The sequence below is a fragment of the Dendrobates tinctorius genome, unplaced genomic scaffold, assembly GCF_039654945.1.
Source record: "Dendrobates tinctorius isolate UK_male_01 unplaced genomic scaffold, ASM3965494v1 ptg000147l, whole genome shotgun sequence".
In the NCBI taxonomy this organism is placed as follows: domain Eukaryota; kingdom Metazoa; phylum Chordata; class Amphibia; order Anura; family Dendrobatidae; genus Dendrobates; species Dendrobates tinctorius.
Window position 1 is genome coordinate 15320272 of NW_027361814.1, and position 21350 is coordinate 15341621.

Consider the following 21350-nt stretch of genomic DNA (forward strand, 5'->3'; position numbering starts at 1 on the left):
TGCTCTGCCCAAGGACCCATATGAAAGGTTGTTCTTGAAGCCACTGTCCAGTCTACTTCTGATTAGTGCTTTGTTTTAACTTCGACATGTTTACTGATTCCTCTTCTGTCTTTTCATTTTGTACATTCTCTGACCTCTTGGTTCTAATCCATCTGCCTGACTACTCCAGCCAGCCTACACTGCTGGCTATCAATTGCCTCCGTGGTCCCAGCTCAGGGGCCCCTGTGTAAGTTCAGATCCCAATATAGGAGTTAAGGGGTGAAGGCTAGGGCTACCCCTGGGATCTGGTAAACGGAGTGACTTGCACTAAGCCTGTCCATGGCAGACATTTTTAGAGGTGCCAGATGACCACTGACAGAGCTACATTACACCAGGTAGAGAATTTTGACAGAATGTTTTTGTGAACCTTCCTTAGGTAAATAGTAAGGCTTCATTCACATGTGTGTTCAAGTTTCCAATGTTGTTTAATTGCTATAATACACTACTATGTCGGGATGTACTGTAAAATGGATGCAAGAAATGTAAACCTGAAAGACCCATTACAGGTTATTGATGAAAATCTAACTTTAGTTTTATCTTTACTCTTATAAGACAACAGTGACGCGATTGCTATTAACATCGATGTTCCAGAGAGAATGGTCCCAGGCTCTGGACATGCGCACATCATAATTATGGGTGAGTCCTCTTCAACAATAACAATCTCACCAGGGAAACCTTACATTTAAGGGAAATATAATGCTACTGTGCATACTATTTTATATTATTCATATTATATCTTGCTAGGTGATTTCATAGCCAATGTTATTCCTAATTTGGACAATATGATCTATTTGCCTGATGGATGCGGAGAACAGAATTTAGCAAAATTTTCAAGATATGTTTCCACAATGGAGTATCTTGAGAGTACAGAACAATTGACACCTGAAACAAAAGCTGAGGCTATAGAAGAAATGACTAAAGGTGAGTGACATGATTAAAGCATGATCTCATAGCATGATTGTCATTCCTGTCATTTCGCCTCAAAACGTATGAAAAAGGGACATACGAGTATTATCATAAGAGTGCTTTTCCATTGTTCTTTGTCACAAGCTCGGTGGCCCTGTCAGGGCCTACCTCCGACCCCCCCCCCCCCACAAAATGGACATATACGCATCCTGGAGGGGGATATAATACTGTAGACTGTGTCTGGGTGTCCATCTCCAGTAGTACACGCCTGAAAATGATGCACAACAGATCAGATGTTCACTCTGTCGACACCATTATAGTCTATAGCCATGTCGGCGCATACATCTGTATCCCGTTTTGCTGGGGGGTTCGGACATAAGCCCCGATAGGGCCACCTCACACACGTCAAATGTCAAACTGCCTAGCCTAGGAATACACAGTATTGGCACCCAGTTGTCAATGTCTCCTTGCCCTTTCAGCAGTAATAAAAAAGGAACAACACAAAGCTTGAATTTTTATTATAAAGAGAATAGAACTGTATTTTTGACCACGGATGTAACAGGAGAGCTGAAAGGTCTATTTTATACTGCATTGTGGCATAAATCTTTTGGCATAAGTTCATGTTTTGATTGAGAAAGGCATGAATTGTGTGACAAAATATATTATTTGTATGACTCTAAAATACTTTCTATTCACAGGCTACCAAAAACAGCTCACACATAGGGGAGAAAATGGATCCTATGCATTGTTTTATGGTGATGGAAATATATGGTAGGTATGAAAAATGCAGAACAAACACATTTACAGTAAGTTTACGTTAGAACATTGAGAATTATAGGTATTCTGTGTGTCATTCATTTGTTTTTTGTATTTTGAGCTCCTCAATAAGAACAGCATGATAATATAGTGAACTTATTATAGTGAATTTATAAATGAGTCTCACTGTTCCCAAAAACTTGGCTTGATCCCCCAAGATATTTGTTATAAACGCCAAATGTATGACCTTGATGAATACAGCTATGTGCTCTATAGTCACCAACTAGCTCTGAAATGCAGTACCGTATAAACTCGTTTATAAGCCGAGTTTTTCAGCACATTGTTTTGAGGTGAAAACGCACCCCTCGCATATACACGAGTCAATTGTCTCATAGGACCGGCGGGGGAGGGGGATCGGCAGATCAGCGAGTCACAAGAGGCAGGAGTCGGTGGCTGAGGCTGTAACTGTGCCCGCTGCTAAAGAGAAATGAATATTAATTTCTTTTATAGCGCGCACAGTGACGCGCGCAGCCGCTGGCTTCAGAAGACATCCTACTCACCTTCCTGCGCACTCTTGCTGCATCTTGTTGGTTCTGGCGCCAGCAGCATTTCCGGCCAAGGGATCACATGGCCCCGCTCATTAAGGTAATGAATATGCACGCCTATCCACTCCCATAGGCGTGGAGTGAATAATCATTACCTTAATGAGTGGGGCCAGTGATTGCTCGGTGGGAAGAGCTGCTGGCACCAGAACGAGATGCATCGGGGGCGCACAGGAAGGTGAGAAGGATGCTTGTTTTTTTAATAGGAAACATGCATACAAGGATAGGGGATAGGGAGCCATGCATACAAGTACAGTGATGGGGGAGCCATGCATACAATTACAGTGATCGGGGAGCCATGTATACAATGATAGGTGATAAGGAGCCATGCATACAAGGACAGGGACGGAGAGCCATGCATACCAGGACTGCGATGGGGGAGCCATGCATACCAGGACAGGGATGAGGGGACAATGTATACCCAGCTTATACTTGAGCCAATAAGCTTACCCAGTTTTTTGAGGCAAAATTAGGGGCCTCGGCTTATACGTGGGTCGGCTTATACTCGAGTATATATTATATAAAAAAAAAATTTGGTAAAATGAAACAATAGAAAAAAGACTTGTCAATTAAGAAGAGATGATCAAATCTTTTGAAATTAAATTCTCCAGGTTCAGCAATTTTTTCCCCAAAATTTGATTCACTACAATTTGGCGGTGCTGCTAAGCCTTTAATTACACAAAAAAGATGTGTAATACTTTGTGGTCTCCTAGAACTGTATCAAACCCCTTTAGATTTCTTCAATGTAAATTCAGCCTTAGAAAAGTCAAAGTGACTTCAGCATATAAATGGATGGTAACTGCTGGTAAACAGCAGACTGTTTAGGAACACACAGCACCTACAGACTTTTTAAGTAACTTTTTATTTAAAAAATGTCAAAAAATATTCTTTTTGAGGGAGGCAGATACCTGCCTTGCAAGGGTTTTTGGCAGTGCAAACAGAAGATGTCATTTGTTTCACAAGGGTGGTGAGCAAAAATTATTACTTATTCTTGGGGAGTATTAAGAGGTTTGACTTTGCAAAATGAAAAAGCAACAACTTTTCCCAAGATTTTCAGATTAGCAGACAGTAATACATTTTCTGGATAGGTAGAGGCTATACCATATTCTTTACAAGTCATGCAAAAATTATTCCTATTTTGCAATTTTGTACATGAAGAAACAATGGTGCATTTTCAAAAGTTTTAAAAAATTATCCCTTTTATTTAGGTAACAAAAACAAGCGAAGATGCGATCAATTCTCACCCGAGAGTGAAAAAAATATCTCTTTTTTGATATCCGCAATAGCTTTGCTATTAGCAAAATGAATAAGCAATCACAATGCTATTTTATCAAGCCATCCAAAAATTATCCATTTATTTACTGATCAGAAACAGGATAGCTGTTCTCAAAGGGACTCAGTAATGACTTGTCAACAAACCATGAAAAAATATCCATATATTGGGTGCAGTTTCATATTTGTGTACTTTGAAAAGGGTATTCTTCCCAGCAACAATACAGTACAGCTATACAACTCCCTCTACAAGCATGGGTAGATGTGTTAGGCAAGTGTCTAGCTGAAGTGGCAGCAGCAGTCGCCCTTGTAGAATATGATGAAGCAGTCAAGAAGATGTTTGACAGTTTAGGTCCGGCTCTGGCAGTATTCATCTGCACTGTCAATAAATAATTTAAAAAAATGGCTTGAGTTCCCCCGTATATTTGCAACCCTCAGCTGTCAGCTTCAGTAAGACTGGTTGCCAGGAACAGAGGAGTCCCCACACCGATTTTTTTTGTATTAAATAATTAAAAAAAATGGTTTGGGGTCCGCCACATTTTTGATAACCAGCCTTGCTAAAGCAGACAGTTAGGGGTTGGTATTCTCAGATTGGTAAGGGGTCAAGGATATTGACCCCCCAAACCTAAAAATAGCAGCCCGAAGCCGCTCAGAAAAGGCTCATGTATGACATGTTCAAATTCTGGCGCCATGCTCAGCTCCTTCACTTGTCCTGTAATAGTAACAAATGGCGTTCATATTTGTGGGGTTGATGTCACCTTTGTATTGTCCACTGCTGTGAAATTCTCCCAGTGAACTGCGGTGAACTCGCCTCTGCACCGTGAGACTTTTTCTCACTGTGCTAGCAATGATCTCATTGGAGGGAGGTCACTGCAGTTCAAGGGCCCGGCTGGAACACAGCTTCATTGACCGACAGTAACCTCAATGATGTCACCGCTAGTCACTGATGCTGCGCTCGCAACAGCTTATTCACCAGTGGTTCTCAGCCAGAGCGGTCACATCTTGGCACCGTCCAGGTTGAAAACTGTTTACCCCCCAGACATGGATTATGGTGTGGAGCAGAACAAAGGACAGGTGAGGGATATTGTTGTTTTCTTTGTTTTCTATTTTTGTTTTATTGCAGAAGACGAGGGATTCAGTGTAACTAAGTATAGGTGAGTATAACTGTGTTTGTTATTTTAAAACAAAATGGAAAAGGTGTCTTATAGATGCCTCTCCATTACTAAGCCATGGGTTGATGTGTCCGGACAATACAAAGGTGACATAAACCCCACAAATATGAACCCCACTTGCCACTGCTAAAGGGCAATTGAGAAGAGATGGGCTAAGCATCAGAATTGGTGCATCTATCAGATGCCCCTTTTCTTGGCAGCTGCAGGCTGCTATTTTTAGGCTGGGAGGGGGGAAATATCCATGACCACTTACCAGCCTGAGAATACCAGCCCCCAGCTGTCTGCTTTAGCAAGGCTGGTTGTCAAAAATGAGGGGACCCCATGCCTTTTTTAATTATTTATTTAAATAATTTTAAAAATCTTAGTCGGTACCCCTCTATTCTTGATAACCAGACTTGCTGACAGCTGAGGGTTGCAGTCCACAGCTGTGAGTTTTGCCTGACTGGTTATCAAAAATACAGGGGAACCCACGCCGTTTTTTTAAATTATTTAATGTGGGCGCCGGCTGAAAAAAACTGCCATCAGCTGCTCCTACTCTCACTGTTATTAGCGGCAGCATGCATTGGCAGATGGGAGCAGTGTTCCCATCAGCTGACAGCAGTGACCAGAGGTAAACTTCATACTTTCAATTGCAGCTATGGGCTTACTCTGTCTTTTGACAGCATGGGAACCACGGCTTTTTGACTGGCAGTGATGATTTTACCACCGATCAGAAGCAGTGTTTGCCACGCATACACATAACAGCATGGCAAACAATGGATGTTCGGGCCCCCCATTCAAGTAAATGGGGTTCAGGTTCGGGTACCATTCTGGTCTTCGAACCTGAACTTTTTGTAACTGTTCAGCCGAACTCAACTGACCTGAACATCCAGGTGTCTGCTCATCTCTAGTTGTATGGCACCAGTGGAATGGAAATAAAATGGAATGGAATTGAAATATAAAGTAAAGCTCTATTCAGTTCGCACCCAGGCCTTAAAGTGGAAATGGCAACACCAAATGAATATAAGGGATATCCAAGAGATATAAAATAAGAGGTAATATGTTAATTTTAGTAATCACACATATGCCAAATTGCATACAGATATTTTTGGACCATGGCTTGTAGTCCACTTGTATAGACTTCAGCAAATCTAAATATTAAGCTTGAATGTATCTTGAACACTTTGTAAGGTAGCGCTTGTTATTCATGTTGGGGACCCTTGCTTGGCAGCCGATTAACCAGGTCCGGCACGGGTTTTTTAACATAAACAGTCCGTGCGGTTTATTAATCAACATAAACCATATACTGCAACAGGCTTATATCCAGCAACAGAAAATTCATGATAGAGCTCCGCTCTCTCAGACCTGTGGTCACACAGGTTGTGCAATGTCCAGCAATCAGGATCCATAGCCTCACAGTTATTTCCCCCTATCCGGGGTTACCTCTTAGCTGCTTCTCATTCCTGATGTCCGTTCCCTCCTGGGGACTGTACCACACACACATGCCATTATACACAGGCCTCACCTGGTCAGCGGCCTCCACATGTGAGCTTCATGAAGGCAGCACACCTTCTAGCATGTCAGTCTTCTGGGACCTTCCACACGGATCAATCAGATGCAGGCACTCACTCCCATGTGACTTACCCTGGTCACCTTATATAGTCCGTAGCCACGCCCACCGGATCACATAGCTATGACCTCATTGCAGATCCTATTTCAGACACCCAGCCATACACACATATATACAGGCTTACTATGGGCGTTTAGACACATGCCCCTGGGTGGGTTTGTAGGTGACTGGTCCCACTCGTCTCACCAGCCACCTGGAAGCTCTCCCTGATACACTGTAACAAAAACCTCAGCAGTACCTCTGCTGATCAACACACATTCAAGCTTCCATCCCAGGGCCACCCACCCTGGGATACATAACGGTCATTTACCATCCTATCTCCATTACCACAATGGATATACCTGTGTGCATGACCCATACAGCGCCCCCTAGCTGTCACAGTGGTCACTGCACCACATACCTTTCCCCTCTGTTCTAACTTGTGAGGTTGAACACTTGATATCACCCAGGGGTCTCGAGACCATGCACACATGTCACATTGCCCTACAAGTCGAGAGGACCATCTTCGTCTGTTTTGGGCATCATACGGCATCATATTTACGTTATGCCTCCCCTGCCCCCAGCAGTCAGTATATCGGCCTTGGGCTTTGGCCTTCCAGTCAAAGTCTGTCTGCGTGACCAGACACTCTTTAGTCTCCACACTTTCCCTGTCTGCTCATTCCCCTACTTTTCTCTCCACGACTGGCTCTCCCAGTTGGTGCGGTCATAAGTCTTACTTAGTCGAGCCTCCTGTCTGGTCTGACCCATGTAGTACATCACAGGAGCTACTGTCTAGGTCTCAGTCTCATACTGTGAGAAGAACTGCCACTTGCAGATTTTCGACATTCACGTTTGACTGACAGTCTTCGGCCACCTGCCATTTCACTTTTTGGAGGAACCCTTCGGGTCTTTATACCTTGGTCGAAGGCTGCCGCCATGTGATCTTCTGCATCTCTTTATTGATCTGCAGTCGGTCAAGTCTCAACTGCTCAGTCTCCTGCAGGTATGTTACTCAATATTCTAGGAGCAACCGACAGTTCCTCAGGCTTTCCATGGAGCCAACCACAATGATGGGAATCATGCCCTCTTCACCAGATACCTGAACTTCACCATCAGGAGGGATCCTCACCCTTGCCACACCGGAGATATTCACAAGGTCCTGCATTACTTTACCGAGCCTTCCAACGACTCTCTCCACCAGATATTTGGGTACCGGAATTACATCTTCCCCCAAGCCCAGCCAATTCTTAGCTTCCCTCGCAAGCTCTAGATGTCGAGCGGCTTTCACATTTCTCCGGCTGAACCTTTGTTTAGCGTGGAGACATTGCAGATGCATATCTGTCAGGACAGCTACATGCTTTTCTGTGTCTTCCCTGGTTGAAAGTACCACCAACTGTTTTGTCTCTGGTGCCCAGTTCACACTACATGCTTGGACCGCCTTTTTAAAAGCCTCATACACACCTTCACCAGTACAGGATTCTTGCATGTCTTCGGGTACCTCGATCACGCACTTGAAGATAGTGGGCTCGCTCTCTTCCTGGACAGATGGCTCTGAGTTTATCATGGACAATTCCCTCAATACAGTTGTCCCGACCGGGGGACTATCTTGTTCAGCTTTTAGCTCCAAATCTTCATGAGATTTCACCTCTTCGAAACCCCTTGCCAAGATGGGCACTGGCAGTTCCATTTTGTTATCACCCGGGCTCGGCCGCTGTAAGTCTTTTTCCACCAACTTCTTCTCCTTCTTACTGCTTCTTTGAGCACTTCCACATCTTCTCTGAGGGTCTTATTCATACTTTGCCACATTGACAGGTGACCTCTGAGCTCAGAGACTTCTTTCTCCAGCTCATCCACTCTGTGCTCCCTTTCAATCTTAGAGCCATAGTTACCCCCATCAGCCGAATGAACCCTCCGGTTACCCTCTAACCGTGTGTCCACTCCAGTCATCTTATCTACCAGCTCACCATCAGTCATGTCACAAGACATCAGGTCCGTCAAGTCGGCAGACGCACCCCTTCCTCCTGTCACTCCTACATCTGACCTGTCCATTTTAGGAGGCATCACCGTCTCAATGTCTGCCAGCCCAACAGTAGAAAGGGCTCCATCCCCCTGCTGTAGAGGAACTCCCACAAGCCAGAGAACAGACTAGAGTCCTGGCCTAAAACCACTGGACAGGACAGATTCTGGACTATCGCGACATCCAGTCCTGCAATGTCCCAGCCTGTCTCAAAGACTACCCTGGCCACTGGGCAATCCTTAGTGCCACCGTGGTTGCTAGTGACCCCAACCTTTCTGCCGGGTATCACAGGAGCAACCCTCACTAGAGTCACCGGACTCCCAGGGTCGACCAGACTAACCACATCTCGTTATTTATCTGGAGGCCACACCCCCGTAGCATCGTGCCAGGTGGGTAGTTCACCAGGCAGACTGGACACCTATAGGACATTTGCCCCTAGCAACTATTCATCTGTACCACCCCTTTTACTTCCGGATGTTCCTCCCCCTTTTCGGCCACTATTCCCTTTTTTAGACTCCGCCTCCCCCTGGGACTTCACCCTTTTTGTTTTACCACCCTGGTTTGGGTCACCGCCCCCTTTCTGGATTTCCCCATGTTCCCTCTACAGACCTTCTTAGGCCCAAGTTCACACTATAGAGTTTGTCTTTTCAGGCTTGTACTGGCCCTTTAAGCACGACACCACACCAGCTCCTGCTGGCATTGACAAGTCCTGCTGTCACCAATCACCGGCACCTCCGGCTGCTGCTCACAATCAACGGCTGGTGTCACTGCAGCTCCTGCTGCACTGTCTTCGTGGACTCGCAGATCCACAGCAATCTTTGCAACCCCGCCAAGTTACTGCTAGACGCTTCTCACCTTCGTGACCCCACTGAGCCACCGCAAGCTGCTTTGAAAAAACTTTGTGACCCCACTGAGTGACAGCAACACCTTCAGCTTTATAGGAAAGAGAAGAAAAAAAAACACATACACAGTGTCTCACTGACCCCAGCCAGTACAACACGGACTCCTGTCCGTTACCTGCTGGTGTTGACCACACAGGTTCTCGAGTACCTCTTATCCACAGAGGCACCCTATAGAGCCTTCTCAAACAGTCTTTCTCTGACCCCGGTCAGTATACCACAGACTCCTGTCTGTTATCTGTTGGCCACACAGGTTCCCGGATGCCTCTTCTCCTCAGAGGTATCCCACAATTTATCAACGGTCTCTTTCTCTGACCCTGGTCAGCATCACATGGTTTTCGCGACCATTACCTGATGGCCACACAGGTTCTCAGATACAGCAGAGGTATCCAGTACACATTTCTGTCACTGACCCCAGTCAGCATAACTCATGGTTTTCAAGACCGTCTGCTCTCCTGGCTCAGAGTTGCCAGCACTGCAACATGTTCTTCTTAGAACCGTTGCTCCTAGCAACTGAATTTGGAGACCTTGTCTGGTGCCCCTAGCAAGAAGGCTACAACAGTGCACTTAGCATTCTCCACCAATTGTAAGGCAGTGCTTGTTACTCATGTTGGGGACCCTCACTTGGCAGCCTATTAACCAGGTCCGGCACAGGTTTTTTAACATAAACAGTCCATGCGGTTTATTAATCAGCATAAACCATATACTGCAACAGGCTTATGTCCAGCACCAGAAAGTTCATGATAGAGCTCCGCTCTCTCAGACCTATGCCCAGATAATTTTGTGATTTCGAGGCCCATCTGAAACTAAAGGAGGCTTCTAGTGTGCTTATTAATGACAGTGTTGGCAAGATATTCAGAGCTTTCGATTTCCAAAGATTAATTTTAAAATTTGATAGGATGGTAAAAAATCTAAACTTAGACAATAGATTGGGAAAGGCGTTTACAGTCTATGTTAAAAAAAAATGTCACCTGCAAATGTAGCTATTTTTGTATAGGACTCTTTTACCTTCAATGTTATTCATTCAATTATGTCAAAGGAAATGTTTGAGTGATTATAAATTTCAGGGGTGAGAAGGAACCACCCTGATGTGTCACATTTTGAATAGGGAAATGTTTTTGAGAGGAAATCGTTCACCAAGACATGAGGTTAGAGTGGTAATATATAGATAGTTACCGTAATCAATTTCCACAATTTTAAGACCTAAAGCTTTAAAATATTACTCCACAATAATACAACTTACCAGATTAAAAGCTATCTCCACATTACCTGAAAGACGCATCATGGTGGTAGGCTTTGGTTTGGATTTATGGATCAAATTCAAAGCGTTAATGGTCTTATGTGCCTCACTACTTACTGTGAACAATGCTTGGTCAGATAGGATAGATATGATTTTCTAATCCTGTACAATTCCTTTAAATGTGCAATGTTTTCTTTGAAGGGTCACTGCATTCGTAGTCAAGGGTTACAATGGGGCTAAGAAGTTTATTCCAATTGATGAGAAAGACATTCAAGATTCTGTGCATTGGCTGCAGAGCAAACAAATGCCTAATGGCTGCTTTGAAGTCGTAGGAAATTACTTTAACAATTACCTAGAGGTAAATATTTATTATAATTATAAGTATTAACACACAAAGGTTTACAATTCATATGCATACCCACAATGAAGAAAAGTTTTTAGGCAATGTTTTGAAAAAGTGCTGCAAAGTAGGAATGTTTTAAAAAAAGACGTGTTAATAGTTTATTTTTAGCAATGAAAAAAATCAACAAAAATGCTAAGTAGATGGCAGACAAAAAAATCTAAATCAAATCAATATTTGTTGTGACCACCTCCTTATTTCACAGCAGCATTAATTCTATGTACACTTGTATTTGCACAGAGTTTTTGAAAGAAGTCACCAGGGAAATTGTTCCAAAAATGTTGCAGAACAAACCAGATCTGGGATGTAGGCTCTCACAAATCCTTCCATCTTTATCTTTTCATGTACCGTAATTCCAGAGTTGATGATGTTGAGATCATGGCTTGATGATGGGCCATATTGTCACTCCCCGGACTCTTTCTTCTTCTTTACGCTGAAGATAGTTCTTAATGACATTGACTGTATATTTTGGTCATTGTCCTGCTGCAGAACAAATTTGCAGACAATCAAATGCCTCCTTCATGGTAGTGTATTAGAGTCCAAAAAAGTTGGGAAACTGTGTAAAATGTAAAGAAAGCAAGAATGCAATGATTTGAAAATCTCTTATAGCCATATTTTATTCACAACAGAACGTATCAGAAAGTGAACATTAGATATTTTTTCCTTTTCATTTGTTCACCTAAAACTACATCAGATTTTTACTCAAGTCCTATAAATTAATATAGAAAACCAACTAAAGCAACAGAGTAAAAAATATTAGACTTTGTCATTTTTAACTGACAAAAATGATCCACTATCATTAACATGTGTTAGTGACAAGCGTATGTGAACCTTATGGACTAGCAGAATTTTATCGTGAAATTAGTCTTGTTTTTTCAATCAATGGGGTGACAATCAGTTGTGAATGCGCATTCTGTTTTATTTAAGGCCTGCTTCACACATCCATTTTTCCCCATCTGTCCAAATCCGCCGTTTTGCAAAAAAACTGATCCGCCATTTTTCTTGGTGGATCCGTTTTTTTCCCCATTGACTTGTATTAACGGCGGATCTTGACGGATGGTCATCCGTTCAATCCATTTTTTTACGGATCTGCCAAGATTTTGCCATCCACTGAGCGGACAGGACGGGCAATGAAATGTTTTTTTCCCAGCCGGATCCGCATTTTCTATTGCGCATGCCTGGGAGAAATGCCTGTGTCGGAAATTTAACCCTAAACTCAGTTCTGGTGTCTGAAAAAAATTCTCTCTCTCTCTCTCTCTCTCTTCTCCTTTAAAATACTTCCTTCGCCGGATCCGTTAAAACAACGGTCCGGTGCCAAACGTTGTGGTCAGTACAGGAACAGATCCATTGTCCGCCATTTTAGCGGATTTTAACTGACGGAAAAAACTGATGTGTGAAACAGGCCTAACGAACAAGAATCAAAGTCTGATTTCACAACATATCTTTGTGGAATTAGATTATGGCACAAACAAATGAGATATCTGAGGACATCAGAAGAGGAGTTATTGCTGCTCATTAGGCTGGAAAAGGTTATAAAAAAAAACTATCTATAGAAAGTTTTACCTCCACCAGTCCACAATAAATCAGAGTGCGTTCAATTGGATGAAATTAAAGATAATTACCATCTTACCTAGGAATGCTCCACCATGAAAACCCACTCCAAGAGAATGGCGTATGATAGTCTGTAAGGTCACAGAGAATCCCAAGGTTACCTGTAAGCAACTAAAGTCTGCTCTTTCATTAGCTACTATAAATGTTAATTTGACCACAATCTGGAGGTCACTGAACAACCATAGTTTACACACCGGGATTGCCTCTACTCTCCATAAAGAACATTGTTGCCCAACTACCAGAACCTTTTTGAACAATTTTTTGTGGATGGATGAAACAGATATAGAGCATTCTGTTTTAAATGACAAACATCATGTTTGGAGAAAGAGAAAATACTGCATTACGCACTACAGTATGAAAACCTCATGCCATCAGTGAAACATGGTGCTGGGTGTATCAAAGGTCAGACTTGTTTTGCTGTATATGGACTGAGCTGAATTTAATGAGAATGTGGGTCATGTAGCACAATAAAAGTTAATTTCCTCCTGGCAGCATGGGTCTAAGTGCCTGCATTGAGAAGGTTCAGAACGCTATTAACCTGTTGACTAACCCCATATCTGCATATTAATTGTGATTTTTCACTGATAATGCAGGACTGGCATTATTAGAGCAGTTTCTGTGTTTTTAAGTCAGGCAGACCAGGGACTGACTGTTTAACCTTCAGTTGTGTAGGGTCTTGCATGGGTCTTTCTAGCTATTTGCTTAATTTGTCCTTCCAACGCCTATCCTGTATACATGCACACATTGATACACATATATAGGATACACACTGTAACAATGCTACTCACTTGGAAGTGAGATGATGTATCACAGAAACCGTATCTATTTAAAAGTCTGGCTTCTTTACTTCACTTCTCATAAACCGCATCACAGGAAAACTTAAATACAACCTTCTTTGTGGCACAAAGTTAAACATTAAGTAAAAGGTCCAACAATAGTCAGGGTTTGCACTCATGGGCTAGCGTCCAGCATCTTAGTCCTTTAGCAAAGGCACACAATCCAGGAGGACTGTACACGTCCATACACAGAAACGTCTGAGAAAAACAGGTCCCATTTTACAATTTGAAACCACATTCCGAGGTGGAGATATGGTGAGCAGCCAACCCGCCCCAACTCTTCAGCTCCTCACATTAAACCTGGCCCTGTCATGGCCAATTAACCCCTCTTACTACTGTGTGTGTACTAGAGCATTAATCCAGGTTTACATCACAGAGGACAACCACCTCTGATACATTTCTCCCATCACAGTGAGTGCTGTAGCGTCAGACAAATGTGCACTACACACTAACGTATTCCATCTATGGCACACAACACACCAGTGTAGGAGATGGGTGGAAAATGCAACATGATGATAGTCAGTCAAGTGCAAGGATGAATAATGGGCTTGAATCAAGCCATGTCCCCGAAACTGTGATGCAGCATACCAAACAATAGGGGGAGCGATGAGAAACAGATTCTGTTAGGTAATGTGACGTAACCAGCAGATCCTAGAACTACCTAGAGATCTTCAAAAACTCTGGCTTGGACTATGTTTATACATTGTGTTTTTCCTTTTTTTTTTGCAGAAATTTTTAATGCAAATTAAAAGCTGCTTTTTACAGTAACAGCAAAAGCTATGAGATTTCAAACATCTCAAGAACATGCTTGTTTTTTTTTCCTAACTGAATTGGAAATCTGCAGAGTTTTGTTTTAAATCTGCAGCAAAACAACTCTTTCAACATTCTTCACCCATAGAAAGTAAAAAGAAAAATGCTTAGCTTAGATTCCGTAACGTTTTTGTAGCATTTTTGCAGAATTATCTTTATAAAAACAACTAAAACTATTTTTTTTTAAATATTAAACAAATACTGTAGGCAATATGACACAATAAATCTACACGAAAAAATCCTGCGGAAAAAAACACTGCTAAAACGCTGAAAAATGGGTCTTTCGAATGCAGCATTTTTACTGCCAAGACAGCTGGTTATGGCTACTGAATAAAAATGCTCCAAAAATGCAACGTGTGAACATAGCCTTATGATGGGTTCTCTATCTCCCTTGGTTGTTTCAATTAAGAAAATGTTTGGACTCACTGGAGTACCCGCTTATCTATATAGGCCTGACAAATCCTAAATATGTGCTATTCTGACTCCTCCTGATGACTGCGAGTCCCAAGTGTTCTAACTATCAGCTTCTTAGATAATTGTATAACTTGTACTCACAAAACCTGGCGTCCTCAGATAGTTTTAACTCCACTGACAATGCAACTGTAGAAAGACCAGGAGAAACGATGCTGATTTCTTCCAAAATCTTGTATTAGTTTACAATGGACAGTAGGTAAAAAGGGGTAATTTGTACAAGAGAGTACACATGCGTCTTGAGTAATGGCTGCTGTAGGCTAAACTGAAGAAGAAGGGAGGAGGAACCTAATACAGAGCTCAACTACAGGAGGGACAAAGGGACAATTTTCACACAGTCTAATTCTACCTAGCAACAACAGGGAATTTTGCTGATTGGAGGAAGAACAAAACAAAGAGAAATATGCATTACAGGTTGTTCCCATCCATGGGATACAACACTCCCCATCTGAAATCGTCAGATTTCATAAGTCCTTGTGCGAGATAAGGAGAATCTCTCCCTTGACATCGTGAAACCTGCAATGAGAGGAGAAAAGAAAAACAATGCAACACAATGCAGAAATCAAGTCCATACTTGTAGTAAAAACATAGAGCTTGAATAAAAAATGAAAAATGAGTCCAATAGAAACCCATCTTCGGACTGGGGAAGCCGCAACATGCCAACTCTTCCACCAACCCAACAGTAGAAGTTCCAGTCCATAAGGGGAAGTTAAAGTTCAGTTGGGTTCTAATAATCCTGTGTCCTAGCACAGCAGTAGCATGCGAAGGTATGCTCCCCGCCGTGGCAAAGTCCAGTGACTAAGATACATTCATGTGACTCCTGTTTGAAGGAGCCAGCAAACTGAAGCACTTAGAGAGGTTCCTGCAGCTGTAGTCTTCATAGATGCATCGTAAGAAATGTAGACTTGTCTCTTGATGACGGTTGATAGAATCTTTAAAGAACTACGGTGCAGGACTTGGGGTTGCTGTAAGGCCTTTAGGGACTTCTTCCTCGTCTCCCACCTTTGCTGTCTCTAAGATGGTAACATAGTGTTCCTGTTGATGCCCCAAGTAGTGAGCTGTCTCAGTGATGCCCTGCCTTGAACTGCAATGGGTGTTTTGAACCCCAGAGGACCGTGGATGCTGTTTTGAACAGGCGAGGCTCCTCGATCGATAGGAAGTTCAACACAGGGTGATGCTTGGGAAGTGAACGTGCCTTGTTCGACATCCGGTAGTATGCTGAAGCTGCATTGCGTGGGGCAAACGCTAGCACCATCGGTAAGAGGAAGGCTGTTCAGAGAGGGGCTCTCACTCAGAGCACTGAAGTCTAGCATGGATTCGGCTTGACCAGGTTTGTGATGGAGATAGGCATCAAAGGTTGAGAACTCAGCAGATACTTGCTGTGAATCCTTTGGCAACTAAGTCTTTGTGGGAAGGTAAGGTGAGGGAGCTACCCAGCTGTTATAGTTGACATTGGTGGGTTTGATGCTCGTGACCCTGATGATCACCTTGTCTTCCTCTGTTGGTGGTGAGTTGTCCTTTGTTGTAGGACCGAGTGTTGTTCTCTCAGGTTGTAGTCTCGAAGATAACGCAGACTTGAATTGTCAGATGGTTGTTGCTGACATTTAGTGTCATTTGATTTCTCCTTTGTCCAGTAATGGCCTGGGTCTGGCAGGGGGGACAAGTCATGGTGATCTGATGTGATAAGCGTTTTGTAAGAGGAGATGTTGCTAGGATCCTGTGTCTGGTCGCTACAGACATTGCCGATGATAACCCAGCCTAGCTCGAGGCGCTGAGCATACGGTTCATTGAGTAGTCCGTGGATTTGTTGACGCATCTTGTGCAGTCATATAATGTCTCTGCCGAGGAGAATTAGGATGTCTGCCTTGTCGCCCAGGGGTGGCATCTCTTTGGCCATCATTCTGAGGTGAGGATGCTGAAGAACGACTTCTGGCGTTGGGATTTCCTCCCTGTTGAATGGAATTTAGTTACACACAACAAGCGTGGGTAGTGGTATCTCCATGGCGTCCTTCTCAAGAGAAGTTATTATGAGGCCACCGGCCCTTCTTCCAGAGGTTTTTATAACGCCGCTGCAGGTGCCCAAAGTGTAAGGATATGAAGAGGAGGATGAATGAACTCATGGAGATCAACATCCGACACTGCGGAGACACCATCACGTGTTTCTCAACGCAGTGATTCTAGAGCACTGCCCCCATCCCTTATGGGAAATATGCAAAACATGCAAAACAGAAGCCGCGGAGACACCATCACGTGTTTCTCAACGCAAGCAATGACCAGCCAGGTCTTTGTCCGGGAAGGAACAACCACGGGAAGGGCAGTCTCCAATGAAGGAAACCACCTATGCCAAAACATGGTATCCATCCACATACAGCTGTTTCGGGGTATTGCCCCTCATCAGTGTGGAGTAGGAAACTGGCTGGTAGGAGCAATGCCTAGTAAAAAGACTATGAAGAGGAGGATGAATGAACTCATGGAGATCAACATCCGACACTGCGGAGACACCATCACGTGTTTCTCAACGCAGTGATTCTAGAGCACTGCCCCCATCCCTTATGGGAAATATGCAAAACATGCAAAACAGAAGCCGCGGAGACACCATCACGTGTTTCTCAACGCAAGCAATGACCAGCCAGGTCTTTGTCCGGGAAGGAACAACCACGGGAAGGGCAGTCTCCAATGAAGGAAACCACCTATGCCAAAACATGGTATCCATCCACATACAGCTGTTTCGGGGTATTGCCCCTCATCAGTGTGGAGTAGGAAACTGGCTGGTAGGAGCAATGCCTAGTAAAAAGACTATGAAGAGGAGGATGAATGAACTCATGGAGATCAACATCCGACACTGCGGAGACACCATCACGTGTTTCTCAACGCAGTGATTCTAGAGCACTGCCCCCATCCCTTATGGGAAATATGCAAAACATGCAAAACAGAAGCCGCGGAGACACCATCACGTGTTTCTCAACGCAAGCAATGACCAGCCAGGTCTTTGTCCGGGAAGGAACAACCACGGGAAGGGCAGTCTCCAATGAAGGAAACCACCTATGCCAAAACATGGTATCCATCCACATACAGCTGTTTCGGGGTATTGCCCCTCATCAGTGTGGAGTAGGAAACTGGCTGGTAGGAGCAATGCCTAGTAAAAAGACTATGAAGAGGAGGATGAATGAACTCATGGAGATCAACATCCGACACTGCGGAGACACCATCACGTGTTTCTCAACGCAGTGATTCTAGAGCACTGCCCCCATCCCTTATGGGAAATATGCAAAACATGCAAAACAGAAGCCGCGGAGACACCATCACGTGTTTCTCAACGCAAGCAATGACCAGCCAGGTCTTTGTCCGGGAAGGAACAACCACGGGAAGGGCAGTCTCCAATGAAGGAAACCACCTATGCCAAAACATGGTATCCATCCACATACAGCTGTTTCGGGGTATTGCCCCTCATCAGTGTGGAGTAGGAAACTGGCTGGTAGGAGCAATGCCTAGTAAAAAGACTATGAAGAGGAGGATGAATGAACTCATGGAGATCAACATCCGACACTGCGGAGACACCATCACGTGTTTCTCAACGCAGTGATTCTAGAGCACTGCCCCCATCCCTTATGGGAAATATGCAAAACATGCAAAACAGAAGCCGCGGAGACACCATCACGTGTTTCTCAACGCAAGCAATGACCAGCCAGGTCTTTGTCCGGGAAGGAACAACCACGGGAAGGGCAGTCTCCAATGAAGGAAACCACCTATGCCAAAACATGGTATCCATCCACATACAGCTGTTTCGGGGTATTGCCCCTCATCAGTGTGGAGTAGGAAACTGGCTGGTAGGAGCAATGCCTAGTAAAAAGACTATGAAGAGGAGGATGAATGAACTCATGGAGATCAACATCCGACACTGCGGAGACACCATCACGTGTTTCTCAACGCAGTGATTCTAGAGCACTGCCCCCATCCCTTATGGGAAATATGCAAAACATGCAAAACAGAAGCCGCGGAGACACCATCACGTGTTTCTCAACGCAAGCAATGACCAGCCAGGTCTTTGTCCGGGAAGGAACAACCACGGGAAGGGCAGTCTCCAATGAAGGAAACCACCTATGCCAAAACATGGTATCCATCCACATACAGCTGTTTCGGGGTATTGCCCCTCATCAGTGTGGAGTAGGAAACTGGCTGGTAGGAGCAATGCCTAGTAAAAAGACTATGAAGAGCCTGGGTCTGGCAGGGGTGGACAAGTCATGGTGATCTGATGTGATAAGCGTTTTGTAAGAGGAGATGTTGCTAGGATCCTGTGTCTGGTCGCTACAGACATTGCCGATGATAACCCAGCCTAGCTCGAGGCGCTGAGCATACGGTTCATTGAGTAGTCCGTGGATTTGTTGACGCATCTTGTGCAGTCATATAATGTCTCTGCCGAGGAGAATTAGGATGTCTGCCTTGTCGTCCAGGGGTGGCATCTCTTTGGCCATCATTCTGAGGTGAGGATGCTGAAGAACGACTTCTGGCGTTGGGATTTCCTCCCTGTTGAATGGAATTTAGTTACACACAAGCGTGGGTAGTGGTATCTCCATGGCGTCCTTCTCAAGAGAAGTTATTATGAGGCCACCGGCCCTTCTTCCAGAGGTTTTTATAACGCCGCTGCAGGTGCCCAAAGTGTAAGGATAGACGTCTCCTTTTAAGTCAAACAAGTCGAAGAGTTCTGACCTGGCCAGTGATTTGTTGCTCTGGTCGTCCAAACTAACGTACACCTTGACTGCTTTCTCTGGATGACCCTTGGGATACACCCTTGATAGGCAAATCTTTGCGCAGGACTTGTCTTGAAGACCTTCTCCGCAGACTTCGGTGCATGAGGAAGATACCGCAACTTGGCTTGTCGCTTGGTCTGAACTCTCCCCGCCATGACTTGTCGTGCACGCAGAGTCGTGCTGTGATGGATGGAGCGCCTGTACATGGTCTTCGCTGTCGCACTCTAGACACTTGATGGCGATGACACAGTCCTTCTCAAGATGTTCAGTAGAGGCGCAGCACCTGAAGCATACTCCAAACTTCTTCAAGAGCTCCTTTCGCTCTTGAAGGGGTTTCTTCCTGAAGCCGATGCACTTCTTTAGGGGATGTGGCAGTTTGTGAATTGGACACTGACGGTTCGGATTTTCAACCTTCTCACCTTCACTGCCTTTGTCTGGCGCTGATGTCGGGGGAAGGCAGAAATTCTGTCTTTTTTGCAGACACCGGACCACTGCTGTTGCGGTCATGAGAATACGAACTATTGTACTTAGGGAATGGTGCAAAGCCGCTAGGTTCTTCATAGCAGGAGCTGGGGTCAGTTTTGCACTCTGCAATTTTCTTGATGAAGTCACAGAAGAAGGAAAATGGAGGAAAAGAGACTTGATTGGCTTTTTTGTACTTTGACCCAATAGTGGCCCACTTCTCTTGTATATTGTATGGCAGCTCAGAAACTATCGCATTAACGCCCCGAGCGGTATCCAGATAGCTGAGACCAGGTAGGTGCGTGTCTGCCTTGGCTAACTGGAGCTCTAGGAGTAGGTCACTGAGCTTTAGGAATTTTTAACTCTCCTTGCCAGATATTTTGGGGAAATCCTGCAGACGCTTAAACAGTGCATTCTCTATGGCTTCAGGACTGCCGAAGCTATGTTCCAGTCTTTCCCATGCAGCCATGAGTCCAGCTGCTGAATTACTGATGTGGATGGATCTGAGCCTCTTGACAGCTCCGTGGATTGAGGTCTGAGCCACCTGATTAGCAGATCCAGCTCTTCAGCAACAGTGATGCCAAGGTCACTAATTGCGACTTTAAAGGTATATTTCCAACTTCTGTAATTCTCAGGCTGGTCGTCGAATCTTGTGAGACCGGTGTTGGTGAGTTCTCGGCGTATCATGAGCCTCGCAAAATCAGCCATTTCTGTTCTTTCTGACTTTGGAGAAACATTGGCTGGCTGAGTGATACTGTTAGCGTGGGTATTAGCTTCTTGGTTCAAGAACATGGGAAGATATGGAGTGGCGTAGGCATTTAGACCAGCAACCTGTTTGTGACATATGGTCTCTGTTGTATGCGGGACTGGAACCACATAGTTATCAGGGGCATAGTGCCTTGACGGCATGTTAGGTTGCATGTAGACGTTGGTGTATGGCATTTGGTGAGGTGTAGGGTCAGGCAGCGTATTGACACATGAAGGAGGTTCAGGTTTGAATGTTTGTGGACCATTGGACTGACCTTGAAAGCTGGAAGCTGCAGGCAGATCAATGTCCTGATGCTCTAGAGAGAGGTCGGTGCTGACGGGAAGGTTGTTTGTTATGATGAGTCACCGAAGGAGGAAAAAACAAAATGCTAGCTAAGTCCAGAAAAACCAGAGAGGTTGGCGGCTATTGGATTGCAGACCCCTGAACATATCCACAACAACTAGCAGTAGCCGTGGGGGGTTCCTACGGTGCCCTAGACCCCTCGATCACAGCCGGAGAACTACCGTATTTTCCACTTTGTAAGACGCACTTTTTTTCCCCAAAATTTTGGGGGAAAACAGGGGTGCGTCTTACAAAGCGGACATGCCTTACCTAGGCTGTGATCGGGGGCGTCCGGCGGTTGCTGGCCGCTGCTGCGGGTGTGTCCGGTGCCGCGTTGTGTGCCCGTCGATGCCCGGGGCTCTGCCAACATTGTGCGACAGGCCAGAGCCCCGGCATTTCCTCAGTTCCCTGTGTGCCGGTAAAAAGATGGC

The 21350-nt window shown here is 44.5% G+C and overlaps 1 protein-coding gene and 1 long non-coding RNA gene across 2 annotated transcripts in view; one reads left to right on the plus strand and one right to left on the minus strand.

Annotated features, from left to right (window-relative positions):
- The window catches only part of LOC141049745 (alpha-2-macroglobulin-like protein 1), a 257127-nt gene that overhangs the window by 204259 nt on the left and 31518 nt on the right, over positions 1 to 21350 (plus strand). The window contains exons 23-26 of the mRNA XM_073546472.1: positions 592 to 675; positions 784 to 960; positions 1644 to 1716; positions 10693 to 10849. Coding sequence (XP_073402573.1) covers positions 592 to 675; positions 784 to 960; positions 1644 to 1716; positions 10693 to 10849 — 491 coding nt within the window. The remainder of the gene's footprint in view (positions 1 to 591; positions 676 to 783; positions 961 to 1643; positions 1717 to 10692; positions 10850 to 21350) is intronic.
- The window catches only part of LOC141049746 (uncharacterized), a 98430-nt gene continuing 87924 nt past the window's right edge, over positions 10845 to 21350 (minus strand). The window contains exons 2-3 of the long non-coding RNA XR_012220428.1: positions 12522 to 12573; positions 10845 to 11447 (exon numbers count right to left, since the gene is read on the minus strand). This is a non-coding gene — a long non-coding RNA (uncharacterized lncRNA). The remainder of the gene's footprint in view (positions 11448 to 12521; positions 12574 to 21350) is intronic.